The 20,243-nt window shown below is 48.8% G+C and overlaps 1 protein-coding gene across 1 annotated transcript in view; it reads left to right on the top strand.

The window, feature by feature from the left end:
* PDE2A (phosphodiesterase 2A) overlaps positions 1-20,243 on the top strand; it is a 48,349-nt gene that overhangs the window by 26,035 nt on the left and 2,071 nt on the right. The window contains exons 11-25 of the mRNA XM_063304762.1: positions 724-835; positions 5,340-5,379; positions 7,724-7,787; positions 9,523-9,601; positions 10,560-10,737; positions 11,309-11,421; positions 11,740-11,817; positions 12,440-12,562; positions 13,847-13,917; positions 15,119-15,241; positions 15,835-15,922; positions 16,823-16,870; positions 17,985-18,059; positions 18,493-18,592; positions 20,052-20,164. Of these exons, the coding sequence (XP_063160832.1) occupies positions 724-835; positions 5,340-5,379; positions 7,724-7,787; positions 9,523-9,601; positions 10,560-10,737; positions 11,309-11,421; positions 11,740-11,817; positions 12,440-12,562; positions 13,847-13,917; positions 15,119-15,241; positions 15,835-15,922; positions 16,823-16,870; positions 17,985-18,059; positions 18,493-18,592; positions 20,052-20,164 (1,405 nt within the window). The remainder of the gene's footprint in view (positions 1-723; positions 836-5,339; positions 5,380-7,723; positions 7,788-9,522; positions 9,602-10,559; positions 10,738-11,308; positions 11,422-11,739; positions 11,818-12,439; positions 12,563-13,846; positions 13,918-15,118; positions 15,242-15,834; positions 15,923-16,822; positions 16,871-17,984; positions 18,060-18,492; positions 18,593-20,051; positions 20,165-20,243) is intronic.

The following is a 20,243-nucleotide window of genomic DNA, read 5'->3' as shown; positions in this document are numbered from 1 at the left end:
GCCAGATCTGGTGGGATGGGGGAAACACTGGGGAGACACAGTCCCACAAGTAGCATGGCCCCATGCCATGTGAGACTTTATCCAATCCCCTTTTATTAAAAATGTAAGATAGCCCCTCCCCTCACTGGTGTTCCACTGTTGTGGCCGCCATCTTCATTTTCCTGGCCACACCTTGCAGATACCCTTGGCCAGAAGGACAACCTCTGGTGGCTGTGGAAGGTCACGAAAGTGATGGACAGGGATCCTAGGGGTAGGGAGTTCCATACAGATAGTTCTCGCTTAACAACCATTTGTTTAGTGACAGTTCGGATTTATGACAGTGCTGGAAAAACTGACTTATGACCGGTCCTCACGCTTACAACTGTTGCAGCATCCCCACGGTCACGTGATCACGATTTGGATGCTTAGCAACCGGTCTGCATTTATGACCGTCGCAGCATCCCGTGGTCATATGATTGCCATTTTTTACCTTCCTGGCTGGCTTCTGGCAAGCAAAATCAATGGAGAACTGCGTGATTCGCTGAATGACTACGTGGTTTGCTCAACACCCACAGTGATTTGCTTAACGACAGACGCCAAAAAGGTTGTAAAATCGGGTCGGATTCACTTAATAACCGCTCTGCTTAGCGACCAAAATTCTGGCCCCAATTGTGGTCATTAAGTGAGGATACCTGTGCTCCGGCACTGACACATTGCTGGCCTGTTCCCTACTGTTTCCTGCAGCTACACTGAAGCTGATGTCTACAAAATCCAGCACTGCTTCTGTTATACCTCTACAGTCTTGACCAGCACGTTGGCTTTCCAGAAGGAACAGAAACTCAAATGCGAGTGTCAGGTAAGGGGCACACCCACCGGTCCTCGGGCTTTGTGGTCCCCAGGTAGCCCTGAGAACAAGCATCACAATCTTTGAAATAAACCTGCCATGAGTGAAACATCTGGAATAAGCAGGGCCCTCAAAGCTGGCGTCCGAGGAACGGCGCAAGAACACCTGCCTCCCCAGGTTTTTTGAGGGGAGGGGGGAACACCCAGCTTCTTAAAGCACCATCATTTCATAGCCTAAAGAGGCACCTCTGAGGATGCAGAAGAGAACTTTGCAAGGGAAGGTGTCCTAACAGCCAGGATCCACGCTGAGACGAGGAGTAGGTCTCTAGTGTTTATTGCTGCTACATAAACAGAATCCTAACAAACTGAAGAAGCGTGGGAAAAACCCAGACAGATAAACCCCAAAGTCAAGGCGGGTCTGATCTGTGTCTCTTTGAATGGCTGCTCAACTCCTCAGTACTACGCATGCGTTTTCCCCCCTGGATAGAGGCCCCCTCCTGCTCGCCATCAGTGCTCATGACAGAAGGGCTGCACATCAAGGTCTTTCTCTTGCTGGTGTCCTGGTGCTCTGAAAAGAATCCTTTGATGTTCCGAAACGATGCGTGCAGGAGAAGGCAGGCAGGGCCCCATCGTGGCCGCAGAGGCAGGAGGGTGCTCTGCCTCCCCAAAGGCCAGCCACTGCCTTATTGGCTGAGGGTTGATGAGAAGACCCGTTTCTGAGACACACAACCATACTGCTGATGTCCTCCAGCTGTGTTGGAGCTCCGTTCCCATCACTTGGCAGGTGGCACCTACACTGGCCTGGAGATTGTCTAAATTGCTGTCTACCATATTTGGATGAGGAGAAGGCTACTCTGCCTGTTTTACCTCAAAGGAAGCTGACTGAATTTGTTGGGACTGACTTCTGCGTAGACACATGTCTGTGTACAAAAGCTGTTTTATACCTTCCTCTTTTAAAGGAGATGGTGATGGTGATGGTGATGATGACCAAGTTCCTTTGTATAGTATTGAGCTATGTTGTGTCTGGAAGCAGTCCTAATTCCTGGTAACAAAGAGAGAGCACTGCCAGGAGGGGGGGAGGGGGGATCTATGGCTGCACTTCCAAGCATCTGAGTCTCACAGTGCTCCAGGTTGGGATCCTGTCAATCAGTCAGCCCTGCCCCTGTCCCCCTCGCCCTACCAGATAGTCCCTGCCATTTCCTCAGAGAAGACCCGACGAAGGTCTAAATGAAGGATGGGGCATGAAGAACAGCTCTCAGCTGGCCCTGGCCAAAAGGTGCCAGCAGCCCAGCCGAGAAGTCCTTCCTCTCTTCCTCATGGAAAGGCAAGTTGACCGCAAGAGGATTAGCCGGGAGCGGCAACTGAATCCCCTCTTGGCCGTCTGCTAATTCAGCTGAGGAGGAGGAAGTGCGCATATACTTTGATGGGAAGGAAAGGATCGGAAGATGGGAATGCCAGGGCAAGGCCTCGGGCGTTCCATGGGGAGGGGGAAAACAGCCCTGGTTCAAGCTTGAGGAGCAGAAGGGTCTTCTCCTTTGGTGTTACCATGCTTTGCAAGGAGAAGTCACTCTGAGGAGCAATGGGCTACGAACCGCTCTCCCTTCTTCTGGGCGGCATCCTTGGGCACAGAGATGATCTCAGGTGGTAGGACATCCTGCCATCTACTGGCTGGTCCCTTTTCACTCTTGCTTCTTGCCATCTCTGGTTTAAATGGGAGGAACGGCCAAGGAGCACAGAGGGATCAAATCCTGCAAGCTCAGACACCGGGTTCCTGCAGAGAGGTTGGTGCTGTTCAGGTAGAACGGCCACTTGCCCCGCCCCACCCCTTCCCTTTCCAGTTGCTACAGGGGAGGTGGGGTCCCACCCATCCTATCTCCTTGCTAAGAAAACAGCACCTGTCAAATTTTTACTTCTTAGGAAAGAGATACGGGAGCCTTGCCAAAGGAAAATGAGGGGGTGGTTGTTACCATCATTGTCCAGATTGTTATTATTTCCCCACCTCATCAGAGAAGAAGATCACTTGAGGAAGAATTATTATTAATGTACGCAAATAGCTACCCTGCTGTTGGCCACAAGTTTAGATGGCTTGTAAAGTCCTCTTTAAAACTGGATTCGTGGCTCTTCCCCACTTCTGCTGTATTGCATGAAGCAGTGTTTCTCAACCTTGGCTACTTTAGGATAGGTGGACTTCAATTCCCAGAATTCCGCAGTTGAAGTCCATGCCAGCTGGGGAATTCTGGAAGCTAAAGTCCATCTATCTTAAAGTTGCCAAGCTTGAGAAACACTGGCATAAAGAAACATGAAATAAAGAGTATCTCGGGGTTCTCACATTGTGAAACAGGGAAAAGGCCTCTTTCCACCTTCTCCACAACCTGCAGGATTTTATATTCTTCTGTCCTGTAACCCTTCCCCCTTTGCTCTGAAGTAAAACAAACAAGCAACTCCGGGGACTATAAATATAACTATAAATTTTCCTTGCTGCAGCTCCTTCAACATTTTCGTTGCCTTTTTTTTGTACCTTTTTGAATTTTGTTTTTCCCTCGGGAACATGGAGCAGGCTGTTGGAAAGAAGGCAGGCACCCCCAGCACACTCACGGGCTCACATACTGATCTCCAGGGTTAATTTTTTTTTGTAAAAAATGTTCCTGGGCTAAGAAAGATTTGGGGACCTACCCAGGAAAAAACCATATGCCATATCACATTGAGGCATTTGATTAAAGGGATTCTGGCTGATTGTTTCCTGCAAATGCCCAGGAGTTTAACATGGTGTAGATGAATTTAATACAAGGTCTGAGCTGCAAAAATCCAAATGACCACCAGAGGGCACCAGAGGCTTTGTTTCCCTTTGCTGCCCCCTAGTGGCTCTCTGGGGTCTTGCAGCCCACCTGGGGTAGCCCTAGATTTAATGCAGGAGAGGGAAATCATTTCTCCCAGTCTTTCGATAGCCAGCTCACATACTGCGCATGCACACACACACACACACACACACACACAGCTCCCAACAAGCACACAACTCATTCATAACCTTTGGGCCAGCCATGTGCTAGAGGCTCCCTCTTGTGGTTCTGCTTGGAAAAATATTGCAAGTGTTCAGTGATGTTAGCTCTTACCCCAAATGGCTGATCCAAAGGACAAAGTTTTTACCAAATGCTAATTTATTGTAAACCAGGTTAGGGACAAATCGTTATGCAAAAAATCTATGTGGTTGCTAAGAGCTGACACCAACTTGGTGGCGCATAAACAATCAAATTTATTGCAAATGCATTTAGGAACTGATCTGGTGGAACAGGAACCTGGAAAGGCTCACAGCTCTGGGGCTGCCTTCACACAACACCTTGTTCTGTTTATGGAATGAAGCCATTTTTCATATTCTCACAACAGATTGAACCAAAAGCTCACCCCAAGAGCTGGATTGGCACCACAGATTCAGAGAGAGAGGAAAAAAAGCACCTTAACAAGATTCATGTCAACCAAGCTTCATCTGTTGACAAGTCCCTGCATCTGCATTCACACAACACATGAAGCTTGGTTGACATGAATCTTGTTAAGGTGTTGTTGTTTTTTTTGCTGTCTGAATCTGTGGTGCCAATCCAGCTCTTGGGGTGAGCTTTTGGTTCAATCTGTTGTGAGACTATGAAAAATGGCGTCATTCCATAAACAGAACAAGGTGTTGTGTGAAGGCAGCCCCAGAGCTGTGAGATAGAATAGGTCTGCTAGCTACAAGTTTGACCACTTCAGGTCAAAACTGAAGCTGGCAGACCTATTCTACCTGTAGAGATCCCAAGAGATGGGGAAATAAAATTGGTTTATTCATTTGTTTGTTTAAAGTGTTTAAACTGCCCAACAGCTGAAGCTCTCTGGGCAGTTTACAATAAAACACAGTTAAACACAAAATAATAAAATAAAATAAAATGCAAAATAAAGACACCATACAGTACAAACTAGGCAGCTGCAAGATAGTCATTTAAAGACTAAACCAATATACATTAAAATGCCATTAAAATACAACAAAGCCAGTTAAAAAGCCTGGGAAAATAGAAAGGCAGTCATCAAAATCTAAAACATAAATACAATTAAAATATGATTAGGATGTCTGGGAAAATAGAAAAGTCTTCACCTGGTGCCAGAAGGATGCTAATCTGGGTGCCAGGCAGGTGGGTGCCATAAATGGGGTGCCACCACAGAAAAAGCTCTCCTCCTTGCAGAGATCCCCCTCATCTCCTATTTTTATGGTGGGGGGACCTGGAGAAGAACCCAACTGCAAGGTCTTCAGGTCCAACTAGGAGAAGGTGCTCCTTCAGACAAGCTGATCTTCAGCTGTTGGGGGTTTGAAGGTCAAAACCCACTATGCTTCTACGAAGTTTCAAGGTATCTCCTTTCCAGCTGCAGCCTTGCTTACATCTTAGACAACACGACCAGCTTGGGGTTGGGATAAGAGGTAGCGCGTCTCCTTTTCAAAAACCAGATTTCGGTCCTTAGCAAGAATGAGCGTTCTCACCTCCCTTTCTTCTCCACAGGCTCTTTTGCAAGTGGCCAAGAACCTCTTCACTCACCTGGGTAGGTATCCAAGACCATTCCGCACCACCAAGGGCAGCAGAAACCAGGGCCTGGCCAGGATGTCTCTGCTTCCAGGGCCACCCCTGAGAGAGGTCCACCTAGGCTGGCAGGCCAAAACCGAGCTGGAGATAGGAAGGCCCCTCCGGTCCTGGGAAATCCTTTGATGCCCTTGAGAGATGTGAAAAACGGTTATTCTGTTCCCAGACTGGACTATGGTTTGCTTCGTTGGGACACTGTTTTGTGTCCCCTGGCCTCTGAGGTCCAGAAACTATGGTTTATAGCTCAGTCTGTAATGCCGGCCCAGCCAGATGTCCTTCATCCAGCATGCCATGGATAAACACAGCAAGCGTCAGGAGATATGGGAACTCGTGACTTGCATGCCTTATGTAAATGTTATTTCTGTCCTGGTTGTTTAGCGCCACAGCCCTCCTCTCCTCCAGCACTTCTTCCTCTCGTTTTTGCTCACAACAACAACCCTGCACGGTTGTGTGGACGGAGACACAGTGCCAGGCTGAAAGTCACCTAACCCCTTCCTTCTGTCTAGAGAGTAATCCACTTTCTAACACGGCTTCATACAGGGATGATACTTTCTCTTCCTGCCATCTTCAACTTCCACTCATTTTTTCATTTCTTTTCTTCCATCTGCATTTCCCACCATAATCCACTTCGGACACAACCAGAACTTTTCGCCAACTCCAGATGCTGCACTGATTTTCTCAAATCCCCGAGCACTTCACTGATCCATCATAAACAACCTAATCAATGGTGCTTTCGATTTACATTAATTCCTTTGACATCTGAACGTATGACTAGACTTACCTTTCTACCACATTCTCAAAAGAGAGAGACCTTTTTCCTAAACTGATATTCTGCAAACAGCGACCATCCTCATTCATCCCAGGGTCTCTGGATGGCCCGCTCGCTTTTTCTGGGTCCTCTTGTCTTGCTCATGCCCGTCCGGTCATGTCACCAAGCAGAAGGATGTTTTTCCCTTGAACAAATGTTGCACAATTCCCCCCCCCCCCTCCTCTCTGGTTTTCCCATGGTCGCTCTTCGCTCGAGCGTAGCAGGCAACTATCACAAACTTCTGCATTCCTACTTCCATACAGACACCCATCAGTTCAGATGACGCCAAGCCATCCTTTCGGACGTGCACTTTAGCCCGTTCGTCCACACCTAAACCTCCGCTTCCCTGCAGGCATTCATCGGCTCCACTCCCCAGGATCCAGATTCCCTTCCTTTGGGCCTGTGAGGTCCTCCCTTCCTCTTCACTCCACAGACACGCAACGCAGCTGTTCCCCTGCCGTTCCTCTCCTTAGTTACTTCCTGCTCTGTGCCATTTACCATTTTCTCCTCTTCCAAGTGTGGTTCCAACTTGCGCCTTCCGGATGCCATGGCCACGGCCACTGTGGACCGAGAGGAGTGGACTCCCTGCCCATCGTGGCTTTGATCAACTGGGCTGTCACAGAATGCTGGGTAGAGAAGCTGCAGAGGGGTTCCCGGCCTTAGCGCCAGCAGTGCCCAAGAGGGCAATACTAGTCAGCTTGGCACATTTTGCCTGGAGGCTACAAACACGATGACAGCCAATTTTACCCCAGACGTGCTCCCGTTATTCCACGCAAGCCAGGATCTCTTGCGAGTGTTACCATTGCCCACTTCCCCCAAGCAAGGAGCTGCACACATTTTATTTCAAATGTTACACTTAAATTTGCTTTTTTTAGCTAATTCATGCATCTTGGTTTTATTGCACTAGGGTTTTGTCTGAAGCTGCTTTGACTCTATTGATGATTTAACTATACTACAGGTAGTCCTCGCTTAATGACCATTCATTTAATGATGGTCCGAAGTTACGACGGCCTCAGAAAAAGTGCTTTGCGACCTGTACTCACACTTACAACTGTCACAAACCGTCGCACCACCCCTGCGGTCATGTGATTGCAATTCGGGCACTTGGCAGCTGGCTCGCATTTACGATCAGCTGCAGCATCCTGTGGTCATGTGATGGCAATTTATGACCTTTCCTTGCCAGTTTCCAGCAAAAAACATCCATTGGGGAAGCTGGATTTGCTTAACGACCATGATTCGCTTAACAACCATTGTAAAAATGGTCATAAAATTGGGTCCGGTCACAGGGTGACTCACTTAATGATCATGCCACATAATGACCAATTTTCTGGTCCCTGTCATGGTTGTTAAGTGAGGACTACCTGTACTCTGAAATTGGGGGCAGGCTGGCATGGTTCCTTTCAGGTGGAGGTGGGGTGGGAATGAACACCCCTAAGCTGCATGTCCCAGATCCACCAGCTGGATCCCTGAGCTTCTCCCCACTGTGCTCGTCTTTCAGATGATGTTTCCGTGCTGCTGCAGGAGATCATCACGGAAGCCAGGAATCTCAGCAATGCCGAAATGTGCGTCTCATCTGGGGCAGGGAGGGCTCTTGGTTCAGGTGCTGGACACTCATGCGGGTGACATTCTTCAGGAACAGCCTTTCCCAGTGGCCAAAGGATCTCCTGATCTTGGGGGGGGGGGTTGACTTTGGATTGCCTACTCAGAGGCTCCAAATGCTGGAGGAGAGAAGCGGTGATGCGTTTCCTTATTTTATGCTTAGTTTTATTTAAACACTCTACAAGACGGCCCCATTCGTAATCTGTGACTCTGGATGGAGTACCTCAATCAAAAACACGAAGTAAAAATACAACTACCATATGAAATCAATGCCACAAAAAACGATTGACACCACCTCTCACAACAGAAGGGACCCATCTACCGTCTTGGTCCAGTGCAGAAAGGACAGCCCAGTCTTTATGATTGTTACTCTCTTGAAATACATCCTTCATCTCCTTTGCTCCTTGATCCACCACCGGGTGGAGTTCTCGGCCACAATCCCAAGCCTGCTCAGAATTCAGTACTGCCCCCAGTCTGGAGCCCCCCTGAAGTGTGTTGAGTGGGACTTGTCTTCACAGACCAACAGCGCCTGTGTTTAGAGGGTGGAAAGATGGAAATTCAAGTCTCCCGTCTTCTTTCTTTTTTGGGGTTGAGGCCAAAACTCAGCCTGCAGGACCTGGAGCAGGAACATCAGGGCGTCTGCAGGGAGGGTGGGGTCAAAATGTCAAGATGGGGGTTGCAACCGTGCTCTCAAAGCTCTACCATTTTTAATGGGTGTTGTGGCACACTTTAAAAAGGGCTTGGCTTTGATTGCACGGTTGTGGCTGCCATGCGCCCCTTCTTTTCCAACACCCCTGTTGCTATTCAGCATTTCCAGTTGACCAAAGAGGAGACAACTGATGAGCACCTTCAAACTGTTCCCCAGAGTTAGGGGGTGAACAGAGAGCCGTCTGGAAAGGCCCATGGACTTCATCTCAACCTAAGCTCACTTGCAGATCACGGCGTTCCCTCCCTTGAAATAATTTGCTTTAACATTAAGGAAAATAAGAGAGGAACTTAATGGTTCTGTTCGCATGGCATGCTAAGCCAGACCGTACACCGATCTAGGGGCTGTATTCACCTGCTGAATTTGGGTTAATATCTATAGTGGTTAGGTGTATCTGTAGCTAAGCATGTTGATAGGCTTGACATTCAGTGTAAATGTAAACCCAGTTAGTGGATTTTAGCACCCAGGTTAGATGCGCTGTGCAAATGCCTCGTCTGTCTCGCCGCCATAGGCATCTTCAGGGACAGGCAAGCAATGCCACACGCACCATGCCAATGACTCAAGTCGCAAAATCCATTTCATTTGCACAGTGTCGTCATCGCATATGAAGTCATCGTACTTCTTCCAGATCTCAGCCACCTTATGTGAAGGTCAAGAAAATTGTTCCAGCTGAAAATGGAGCAGAAAGCTTAAAATTGATATAAAAGTGAAAGGAAGGGGAGGGGAGGGGAGGGGAGGGGAGGGGAAAAAAGATGACTGAGGGAAGGGAAGGGAAGGGAAGGAATAAGAAAAATGCATTCTAGCCCTTCCCCACACACATCCTAGGACTGGTTTTTGGACTGGAGGGCGTGCTTTTACTTCAGGAAGCAAAAACTGTGCCTCCAGAAATGGGTGCAGCTTCCTTGCTTAGGGTTCATGACTTTCCCTTGTTCCCCCTTTTGCTTGTTGCCGGATCTCTTCTCACCCTTGTTCTGCATGTGATTCTCTTTCAGATGTTCAGTCTTCCTGCTGGACAGAAGCAGCCATGAACTGGTGGCCAAGGTGTTTGACGGAGGTGTGGTAGATGATGAGGTGAGCAAGGGAGTAGAACGGGAGTGTGGGAATAAACGAATAAAGAAGAGGAGGCATAATAAATCCAGTCTCCATTTTCTACTCTTAGAGGCTGGAGCCCTGTTTTTGCAGATCTAGTCTCTGGAAGACCAACATTCTTTCTTTTTAAAAAAAAATCAAGAATTCAAATTGCAGAACAGGGTCCAGATTCAGCCGCCTGCTCCTCAAGATGAGGATCGCGTTCTAAAACCCATCTTTCCTGACCAGCTATAGACTTCAGAACCAGGAATCAAGTTGGAAGCGCATTGAACTCGGCCTTCCTATTTCTCTGCTCATTTGCCTCAAGTATGAGGATGTTTCCTTGCTCCAGAGAGGACACACATCCTTTGCCAAATAAGATTCATGACATTTTTTCCCACGCAACCACTGAGCTGTTGTTAAAAACAAAGACTTGGGAGAAAAGAAATTCAAACACATTTATGACCAACTGGCTTTCCTCTCTTCTGGTGACTACTGTAGTTCAAGCTGCCTGTAAATCTTGGTTTTTTGCCCCCCATTCTGTGTGTTGTCTTGAGTGAGGCCTTTCAAGACACAAGTCTTCCTAAAATCAGTTTCTGTCTGTTACTTGCAACTTCTGAATGACTTGCTTACAGACACAGAGAATTTATGGACAATTAAAGTGAAATATAGGCATTTTTTACTGAAACTGTTGTGTAACTGTTGTGTTCTCTCTCTTTCTGTCTGTCTGTCTATCTACACACACAAACCAGAAGCCTCTCTTTCTTTCTTTTTTTCTCTCTCTCTCTCTACATAATTTGGGTTATTATTGTTGTATTGCTTTCTTTGTTCCCCTTTCCCCTTTCCCCTTTTCTTTTTGTTATTATTTTATATTTCCCTCTTTGTGGCATTTTATGGAATACCTAAAGCAAAAAAGAACTCTATTTAGAGTAACCACCAGGTTCTCCTTCCTTGGGGACAGAGCTATGAAATCCGGATTCCGGCAGACCAGGGCATAGCCGGCCATGTGGCGACCACAGGGAAGATCCTGAACATCAAGGACGCCTACTCTCACCCGCTTTTCTACCGCGGGGTGGATGACAGCACCGGCTTCCGCACCAGGAACATCCTCTGTTTCCCCATCAAAGACGAAAACCAGGGTGAGCGGCACCCGCGGGGGACGGGCGCATCCCCTGCCTCCCTGGCCGAGGGGCTTCCGGGACTCTGTCAGACCGCCCCAACAGAGTGCCCCTCCGGGTTGGCAGTGTCTCTTGCCTTTTAAGTCACTAACTGCTCAGAAGGACACGCAGTGTGCCAGAAGGGAGGGTGGGAGTGATAAAGAAAGAGGGAGGGGGGAAAGAAATTGACAATGGTCCCAATTTTTGCAAATTGCAAAGCTTTCAAGGTTACAGGTAGTTCTCGCTTAACCATACAGGGTTTCATTTCAGTTCCCTAGACCTTCTTGTTGTCATTCCCCGATCTTGTTCCCTTTTCTCCGAATCCTTCTAAACCACGGTGCTGAGCAGTGCAGAAGTTAAGGTGAACTCTTTTCTTGATTCAGAGGAACACCCCTGCTGATGACGCTGCCCAGAACTGCCCTGGCCTTTTTTTGCAGTCGCATCACTCTTCCCCTTTGCAGAAGGGGTACATGCAGAGCGAGGAGGGTGGGCCCAAGTGAGTTTCTTCTTCTTTCCAACTGCCCCATCCCTGTTTTCCTCTCTCATCTTCTAGAGGTGATTGGAGTGGCTGAGCTGGTCAATAAAATCAACGGGCCATGGTTTAGCAAATTTGATGAGGACCTGGCCACTGCATTCTCCATCTACTGTGGCATCAGCATAGCTCACGTATGCAAGTTTCTTTTTAATTTTTCTCTTTCTTTCTTTCTTTCTTTCTTTCTTTCTTTCGTGGTGGCCCTTGGCTCTTGTCCAGGTGATGCTGAGGAGCTTCTGGATGCAAAAGGTCAAATCTGCTGAACTTTTAGAAATTCTGGGGTCTGATCTCAATGCACCCAGATGGCAGGTTGCCAGTAAACTTGGTTTGTTCTTAGGGGAGGCTCAGGGAGAAAGGCTTCGCTGGAAGTTCATTCACTAATATCTCCCACAGAGAAGTTGCATTCACTGTGATGGACTGAACCTTCCTTTTTTTCCCCCCTTTTGCGACAGTCCTTGCTCTATAAGAAGGTCGGTGAGGCTCAGTACCGAAGTCATCTGGCCAATGAGATGATGATGTATCACATGAAGGTAATCTAACCAGGGTTTCTCAACCAGGGCTCCGTGGAACTCTAAGGTTCTGTGAGAGGTCATTAGCGGAGATCACAGTTTAGTTTAAAAAATTATTTCAAATTCGGGCAGCTTCACATTAAAGAAGAAGGTTTCATTCTTTCTTTTCAGTTGAAGAACAGGCCTGAAAAGTATTTCAAGGGCTCCTCCAGGGTCAAAAGGTTGAGAAAGGGTGCTCTAAATGCTAATTCAGGGGTGTCCGTTGGAGGCGGCCAAAAAAGTCAAGACGCTGGCTACGGTTGCGTGCTCAAGGCCCTGCTCTGGGGCGGGGAGGTCAAAAATCCAGCGGGTGGCTGCACCTGCACCATCAAAACCCCATCTTGATGTTTTTATGCTCCCCCCCCCCCGCTGATTTCTCTGCTTTAATGGCCTTGGCCGGCCTGCTGAGACGTGGGTGGGCAAGGAAATGCACCCTTTCCATCGGAGCAAGCAGCTCCCGTTCCAGCTGGGGCCGGCACAGGGCAAACGGCAGCTGAGAAGACAGCCGTGCAGCTTCTTGCCTGGCGGACGACGCTGCTATCCCATCAGGAAGAGGCACCCGCCCATTCTCCCCTCGGAAATGATGCACAGCTTCCTCTTCCAGGTGTCCGATGATGAATACGACAAGCTTTTAGACGAAGGGATCACCCCCGTTCCGGACATTGACCCGGACTTCGCCAAATTCATATACACGCCACGTTCCCTTCCGGAGGACGACACGTCGATGGTGAGCGTTAGCCCTGATTTGCCTGTTTGAAGCCTCTGGAAAGATCAGTTGACTGACCGACCGACCGACCGACTGACTGACTGACTGATTGATTGATTGATTGGTTTTTAAGACCTCTCATTTGCCAAGCGACTCAGGGCAGCTTATGTAGGTTTAAAAACAGCAGACCCCAAACAATAAATCCATAAGAAGCCTCTTGCACCAAGGACAATGAACTCCAAGCACATACCTAAGCAGGTGCACACAGGTAGTACTCGCTTAACGACCGCAATTGAGACTGGAACTTCAGTGGCTAAGTGAATCGGTCATTAAGCAACTCTGACCTGATTTCACAACCTTTTTGTGGTGGTCATTAAGTGAATCACCAGTCATTAAATGAGCCTTGCAGTTGTTAAGCAAATCACGCAGTTCCCCATTGATTTCTCTTGCCAGAAGCCAGCCAGGAAGGTTAAAAATGGCAATCATATGACCATGGGATGCTGCAATGGTTGTAAATGTGAACCGGTTGCCAAGCACCCAAACCATGATCATTTGACCGCAGGGATGCTGCAACAGTTGTAAGTGTGAGGACCGGTTATAAGTCAGTTCTTTCAGCACCGTCTTAAGTCTGAACCGTTACTAAACAAATGGTTGTTAAGTGAGGACTACCTGTATGACAACCTAGCTGAGTCCCTGGTTGGAAAAAAAAACCCTCTCTTTAGAGCTCTGCTAAAGGCCAACAAGGTCAGGGCTATCCAGACCTTGGGCAGGCCCAGGAGCAGAGAAGGCTAGCCTCCTCAGTGGCCACCAGCACCCGGAATCACCCCCAGAAGCTCACTAGTAGCCACTGCAGTCTATATAATGGTGATGTCACATGGGCGTGCCATTGCATTCTGGATCAGTTAGAGCAGTGTTTCTCAGCCTTGGTAGCTTTCAGAGGTGTCGACTCCCAGAATCCCCCCGATTCCCAGAATTCTGGCTGGGGAATTCTGAGAGTTAAGTCCACGCGTATTAAAGCTGCCAAGGCTGAGAAACACTGAGCTTCCAAGTGTCCTTTTCTACTGCTTTTTTTCCCCCGTTTAAATAAATAAGAGCCTCCATGAATGACTCCCCCCAAACTGGTGTAAAAAAAAAAAAGAATTGGCCCCTTTCAGCAGTGCCATGACATCACTGACCCCACCCCTTATGGCCCCTAGGAGGCCAAGATATCTCAACGTGGCCCCGGCCACAAGCAAATGGCCTGTCCCCATCACCAACCCTCTCCCTGAACTCACCTGTCCCTTTTTCTCTCTCTTTTCCCCAAAGGCCATTCTAAGCATGCTTCAGGACATGAATTTCATCAGCAGTTACAAAATTGACCGTCAAACTCTTGTCAGGTACAGTTGGGAGAAGACCAGAAGATGATTTTTCCTTCTCCTTCCCATGTATCCTGAAGCTACAGAAGAACTTGCTTTGATTCCCCTTTTGCACAGGTGGAATGAGAGCACAGCCTTAGCCAAGTTCATCCATAGAAAAGGGCAGGATCCTTGCTTGTTGCATAACGGGCAGATCCCAAGGGGGTGTCACGGTTAGACAAAAGCCACTGGAAGTCCTGGTTCAGCCATGCTGCTCAAGAGATGACAGGGGGGTCCGCAGGATGTGTTCAAAAAGTTTAAGGTGGTAGCTGCGATGGTGCAATCAAAGCTCTGCCCATTTTTTATGTGCCTCGTGATGTGCATAAAAAAGAAGTGGAGCATTGATTGCACCAACATGACCACCACCTTGACTTTTTTTGACCACACCCCGGTTGGTGAGCTTGAGGCAGTCCCTGTCTGAACCCAGCCTAACTCACAGGTGTAATGGTTATGTGGGAACGACAGGAGGAAGAGCTGCAGACTAGACCGCTGTCATGCAAAGGTGCTGTATCTCAGCCCACAGAAACAGCGGATGTGGGAAACTGTAACGACCTTGAGAGACGGGGCCAAGAGATGCTGCTTAGGGAATGGTCAGACAAGAGAGGGAGGAGCCCACAGCAGCATAACGGGTGGAGAAAGAGGCTCAGAAGGGACCCTCCCTGGTTTCTGGGGCTGTAAAGGAGACGGCGGGAGACTGGTACTTTCAGACTTGCAAGGTTCTGTTAGTGTAACCTTGCAATAAATATGGTGTTAATGCTCATGGTTTGTGTATCTTGTCTGGACTACCTCAAAGGGTTAACTCAAGAGGACAAAGTAGGCCTGGAGAGACCCATGGGTGGCACTCTGGGGTCCCTGGAGGTCTCTTCCTCAAGAACTAGATTGCTGACCCTACTAGGGATACAGGGGTCAGTGGAAGCTTGATGCTCCAGTCCAGAAGCAGCAGCTTTGCACTGCCCCTTCTGGACCGGAGCACAGAGATCTGTGAGGTTGGCTGTTGGAGCATGAAGTTCCATGAGGCTGACCATTGTACTCCTCGTGCAGTCTGTGTTCTGGTTCTTTTGAAAGAGACATGGCAAGGAAGGGACCTCTTACAGATGGGAAATGGCTGCTTGGTCTTAAATTTCAGGCATAAATAAACAGCACTGTCTACCTGGTGGCTCTCCTTCTCTTTCATTTCCCCCAGGTTCTGCCTCATGGTGAAAAAGGGATATAGAGACCCCCCGTATCACAACTGGATGCACGCCTTCTCTGTCTCCCACTTCTGTTTCCTGCTCTACAAGAATCTAGAGCTTGTCAACTATCTGGAGTAGGTTGACATGATTGCTGGGGCTTAGTTTATGCCGGGGTCATTGGGGAGGGAGACCCCCACCAGGCAGCAGGATGCATGAAAAGGATCTGAGGGTCTTGGGGGATCACAAGCGGAGCATGAACCAACAGCTCTTGGCTCGTGTTCATCTTGTGAACCACCAGTGTGTAATGGTATGTGGGAATGACCTTGGGAGATGGAGGGATGCTGCTTAAGGAACTGTCAGATAAGAGAGGGCAGAGCCCACAGCTGCATAATGGGCAGAGAAAGAGACTCAGGAGGGACCCTCCCTGGTTTCTCGGGCTGTAAAAGAGACGGCGGGAGATTGGTACTTTCAGACTTGCAAGATTCCGTCAATGCAGCCTTACGATAAAGTAGAATTAGCTCATCTGGTCGTGTTTCCTATCTGGTCCACCTGGGAAGGTTGACACAGAGGGAGTGGGGAGTCCAGGAAGAGGCAGAATAGCCCTCAAACCTGTTTCCTCTTTATTGGGTCTCATGCATAAAGGGGGTACCCCTAGAGTGGAGGGCCTTCCAAGTATCTCAATGACTTCTGCAGCTCCACCACCTCCATGGTTTCTTTTTCTCCACAGAGACATTGAAATCTTCGCCTTGTTCATCTCCTGCATGTGCCATGACCTGGACCACCGGGGTACCAACAACTCCTTTCAGGTGGCATCGGTATGGTTGGAAAGCGCCCTCTACGAGGGGGGTCGTGGGGGGGGGACCTGCTGGATCCTGCCCTTTGCTGAAGATCCTGTTCCTCCTTCTCTTCTGCTCTTCCTGCTTTGCAAGGAACAATTAGGCTGTAGAACAGTATTTCTCAACTTCAGCCCCTTTAAGATGTGTGGACTTCAACTCCCAGAATTCCCTGGCTGAGGAATTCTGGGAGTTGAAGTCCACTCATCTTAAAGTGGCCGAGGTTGAGAAACACTGAAGGCGAAGATGCTACTCATAGCTGGAAAGGACATCTAACAAAGCCTGAAGAATTGTAGGAATAGAAACGTTTTAATGGGATGAGCAGAATCTAGAGAGATTGGAGATCAGGAGGGATCCAGAGGAGTATCTCAGGAGAACAAACCCAGGGAGGTTCTTGTTTTCTGCAGAGGAAAACATTCCTTGAAATGCTCGCCTTATCTTGTGTCGGCTAGGAATTGCAAGATTTCTTCCTTGACCAACATCACTGGTCCTCAGTAGAAAAGGGCAGGGGGTCAGCATAAATAACCTGGGAAGAGGAGGTCATGAAAGGCACCTCTTTTCCCAATTATGGGACCATGGAGATGGCACAAGAGCCAACCCTTAAGAAGCATCAGGGCTTGGAAGACTGGCTCTCCATGGCAGACCAAACCATGGGTAGACCAAGCTTGGGCCAGAGCAGAGTTTCTGGGCTGGCTGAAGCAGAAGGAGGGTGAAGCTGCCAACTACCCACCCCTGTGGCCAAGGGAAGAGGTGCAGAAGCAGTCAGGGGAAGCCCAGGCCAGCAGACCCTCTCCACCCATCGCAACGTCTGCCCAGTTTCTGCCCATCCTTCCCCTTCGGGCTCTCCTTGCCAACAAGACGTGTCTCCTCCCTCTCTTTCAGAAATCCGTCCTGGCTGCTTTGTACAGCTCCGAGGGGTCCGTGATGGAGGTAAAGGAAGAGGGGGACCAGCCCCACAGCTGAGAAGGGTCAACCGTTCTTGCACAGAATAGGAGGACAACTAAAGGAGGAGACTGTGATGGAGCCCAAGCAAGGCTCCCTCCCCTGTGGATTCAAGCATCTGCTGCTCCCCTCACCCAACGGAACCAGGACCAGATCTGGCCTGGCCGGGAGGGAGGGAGGGAGAACCCTGTGGGTTGCAGGGACTCTGGGATATCCCTTCTCCACTGCCCATGGCGGATCGCTGGAAATCCACCTGGGTATAAACAGGATGGGCACCGATGCTCCAGGAAGCACATGTCAGTTCAACAAGCCTCTGCTGCTACCACACAGATGGTTGCAGGACGACTTCGTCTCCTCCTCTGCCTGGGAGACAGAAGTGTCCTCGGGGTATGGCCAGAGAAGTCAAGATAGTGGCCATGATGGGATGATTGAATGCCCACCTGTTTTTTATATACAAGCGACACTTCATTTGCATCACTGTGGCCACCATCTGGACCCTTTTGACCACCCCCTGTGGATACCCAACACAGTTGGAGGAGTGGGGAATCGATTATATTTCCACACACCCCTTTGCAGATCTGGATCAAGTGCTCCATCACACCCCCACGCACGTGCACACACACATACACACTTTTAAAAATTATTACAGGTAGTCCTCGTTTAACGACCACAATCGGGACCAGAATTTAGGTTGCTAAGCAAAGTGGTCATTAAGCGAATCCGACCTGATTTCATGATCTTTTTTGTGGCACTTGTTAAGTGAATCACTGCAGGCATTCAGCGAACCACATGGTCATTAAGCAAATCACACGATTGCCCATTGATTTTGCTTACCAGAAGCCAGCCAGGAAGGTCAAAAATGGCGATCACGCTAACAGTCATAAATGCGAACTGGTCACCAAACACCCAAATCATGATCACGTGACCGTGGGGATGCTGTGATGGTCGTAAGTGTGAGGACCAGTCATAAGTCAGATTTTCCATAAGTCCAAACCGTCACTGAATGAATGGTTGTTAAGCGAGGACTACCTGTAATTTATGAGTGCATTTATACAACGTATTCCTTTACATTTCTGTTGTTGTTTATGTTTGTGGTTCTCAGAGACATCATTTTGCTCAAGCCATTGCTATCCTGAACACGCACGGCTGCAATATCTTCGATCACTTCTCCCGTAAGGTGAGCTTCAAGACACACTGCAGCTCATCCACAGGAATGAGAGGCTGGAGGGGTGGGGGGGTGGAGACACAAAAAAAGGAGCAGGGCTTTTATTGCACAGGTGAAGATACAATCTTGATGTTCTTGGCACTCCTCCCCTCCCCAGACGGCTCTGGGTCATGCTCACTGGGGAATTCTGGGAGTTGAAGTCCATCCATGCTGGCTGGGGAATTCTAGGAATCGAAGTCCGCACATCTTAAAGTTGCCAAGGCTGAGGAGCACTGCCCTCAGCTGTTCCACCAGCTTCCCCAAGCTGTTGATGGAGTTGCTGAGTCCTTACCTGGGACCTTTTCAGAGGCCTCCAAGTCAGGTGTTCTCCTTCAGACAACAGAGCCACCTGTCTTTATCAAGCAGCAAGGCAGGATGGTAAAGCAGAGACTGGTTGATCCCGCAGGAATACCAAAGGATGCTGGATTTGATGAGGGACATCATCCTGGCCACTGACCTCGCTCACCACTTGAGGATCTTCACAGACCTGCAGAAAATGGCAGACGGTAAAGTGTGACACCCGTCCTTCCGACATTGGGGTTCTTCTCCTGGGGTAGGCAGAGGGGAGGGGCATGGCCGAACCCCTAAAGGACAAAAGTCGTGTTTCTGTCCTGTGCAAAACCTGTACACACGCACACACTCACACCAGCTCCTCCGATATGGACTCCCTCAAGCTGAGCTCAGCTTTGGACATCCGCATGGATGCGTTTGGGTAATTTTCCCGATGGCAGGATGCAAGTGGCTTGCTCTTGCCTTCTCCCAGAATGTATTTTTTTTCACCTTTCCAATCTAGCCTGCAGCCCATTAGTATCTGGTGTCTGCCCTCCAAATATTAATCAAATCTGATTCAGCTTAGCTGTTTGAAACCAGCTGACCTTGGCCAAGTGCTGTCTGCAATTTGGGCTCAAGACGCATCCATGAGCCGTTCTCTGGCAGCCGTGGAAGTGGGTCGCCCTTATCTTCATAGAGGAGATTATTTTGAATTTAGCTCTGGGGTTTCCTTGTGGTCTCCTATCCAAGTTTTAATTCAGTCCAACTGTGCTCAGCTTTCTGGGGTCCACCAAGGTCAGCCCAGTGCTATTCCCTGAGCTTGACATTTAACCATGAGTTATATTTATATAGCAACTTGCATCTGAAATTGTCTGGGCAGCTCAGAAAATACTTCTATAAGGAGAAAAGTGGATATTTACTGTGGAATCACTTTGCCTTATTCGTGGCATTTTGAGGGGACCCAGGAGGCTCTCTTGCACGTCTTTGCATATCACCACTCTTTCCCCACCCGTTCTTTCTTTTTCTTTCTTAAAAAAGAAAAATGCATTAAGCACAAAAAGACGGACTGTAGGTTCAGGTATTTTCTCAAGCACATGATGGAGAATAGCTTACAAGAACAAGCAGGCAGAGGGGTCGTTCCGTAAATTAGCTCCCTTTCCTTAAAGACGTGTCTTGAACACATTTGTACAATGGTGAAGGCAGGCAACTTGGTCTTCCTTTTTAAAAATGAGGTCCTGCCGGAAGTAGATCTTGTGTCAGGTACCGAATCTGTTCATCGTTCTGCAGGGAGGGGATGTCTTAGGCAGGAAAGAAACACACAAAATAAAACTGCATTATACTTATTTGGGCAAGTATGCTTCTTTCTTTCCTTCCCTCTATTGCTTCCTTTTCTCTCTTTCCCCCCCTTTCTCCCCCCTCCCCCTTCCTTCCTTCCTTCCTTCCTTCCTTCCTTCCTTCCTTCCTTCCTTCCTTCCTTCCTTCCTTCCTTCCTCTTTCCCTTCCCTTCCCCTCCCTCTCTTCCTTCCCTCCTTTTTCCCTTCCCTTTCTCTTTCCCTCCCTTTTCTTCCTTCCTCTTCCTCTTCCTCTTTCCCTCCCTCCTTTCCCTCCTTCCTTCCTTCCCTCCCACCTTTTTCTTCCTTTCCACTTCCTCCTCCCCCTTCCTCCTGCTCCTCATCCTCTCTCTCCCCTCCCCAGCTGGCTACGACCCCTCGAACAAGCAGCACCACAGTCTCCTGCTGTGCCTTCTCATGACCTCATGTGACCTCTCAGATCAGACCAAAGGGTGGAAGACCACCCGCAAGATCGCGGTGAGTACCGAAGGGCCCCCCACCAGAGCCAAAGCCGACCAGGCTGGCATGCCGGACACTTCAGCGCCAGCCTCACCTT

This window comes from Candoia aspera, chromosome 5, assembly GCF_035149785.1.
Source record: "Candoia aspera isolate rCanAsp1 chromosome 5, rCanAsp1.hap2, whole genome shotgun sequence".
Classification (NCBI taxonomy): domain Eukaryota; kingdom Metazoa; phylum Chordata; class Lepidosauria; order Squamata; family Boidae; genus Candoia; species Candoia aspera.
This window is presented reverse-complemented; position numbering and strand designations above follow the sequence as displayed.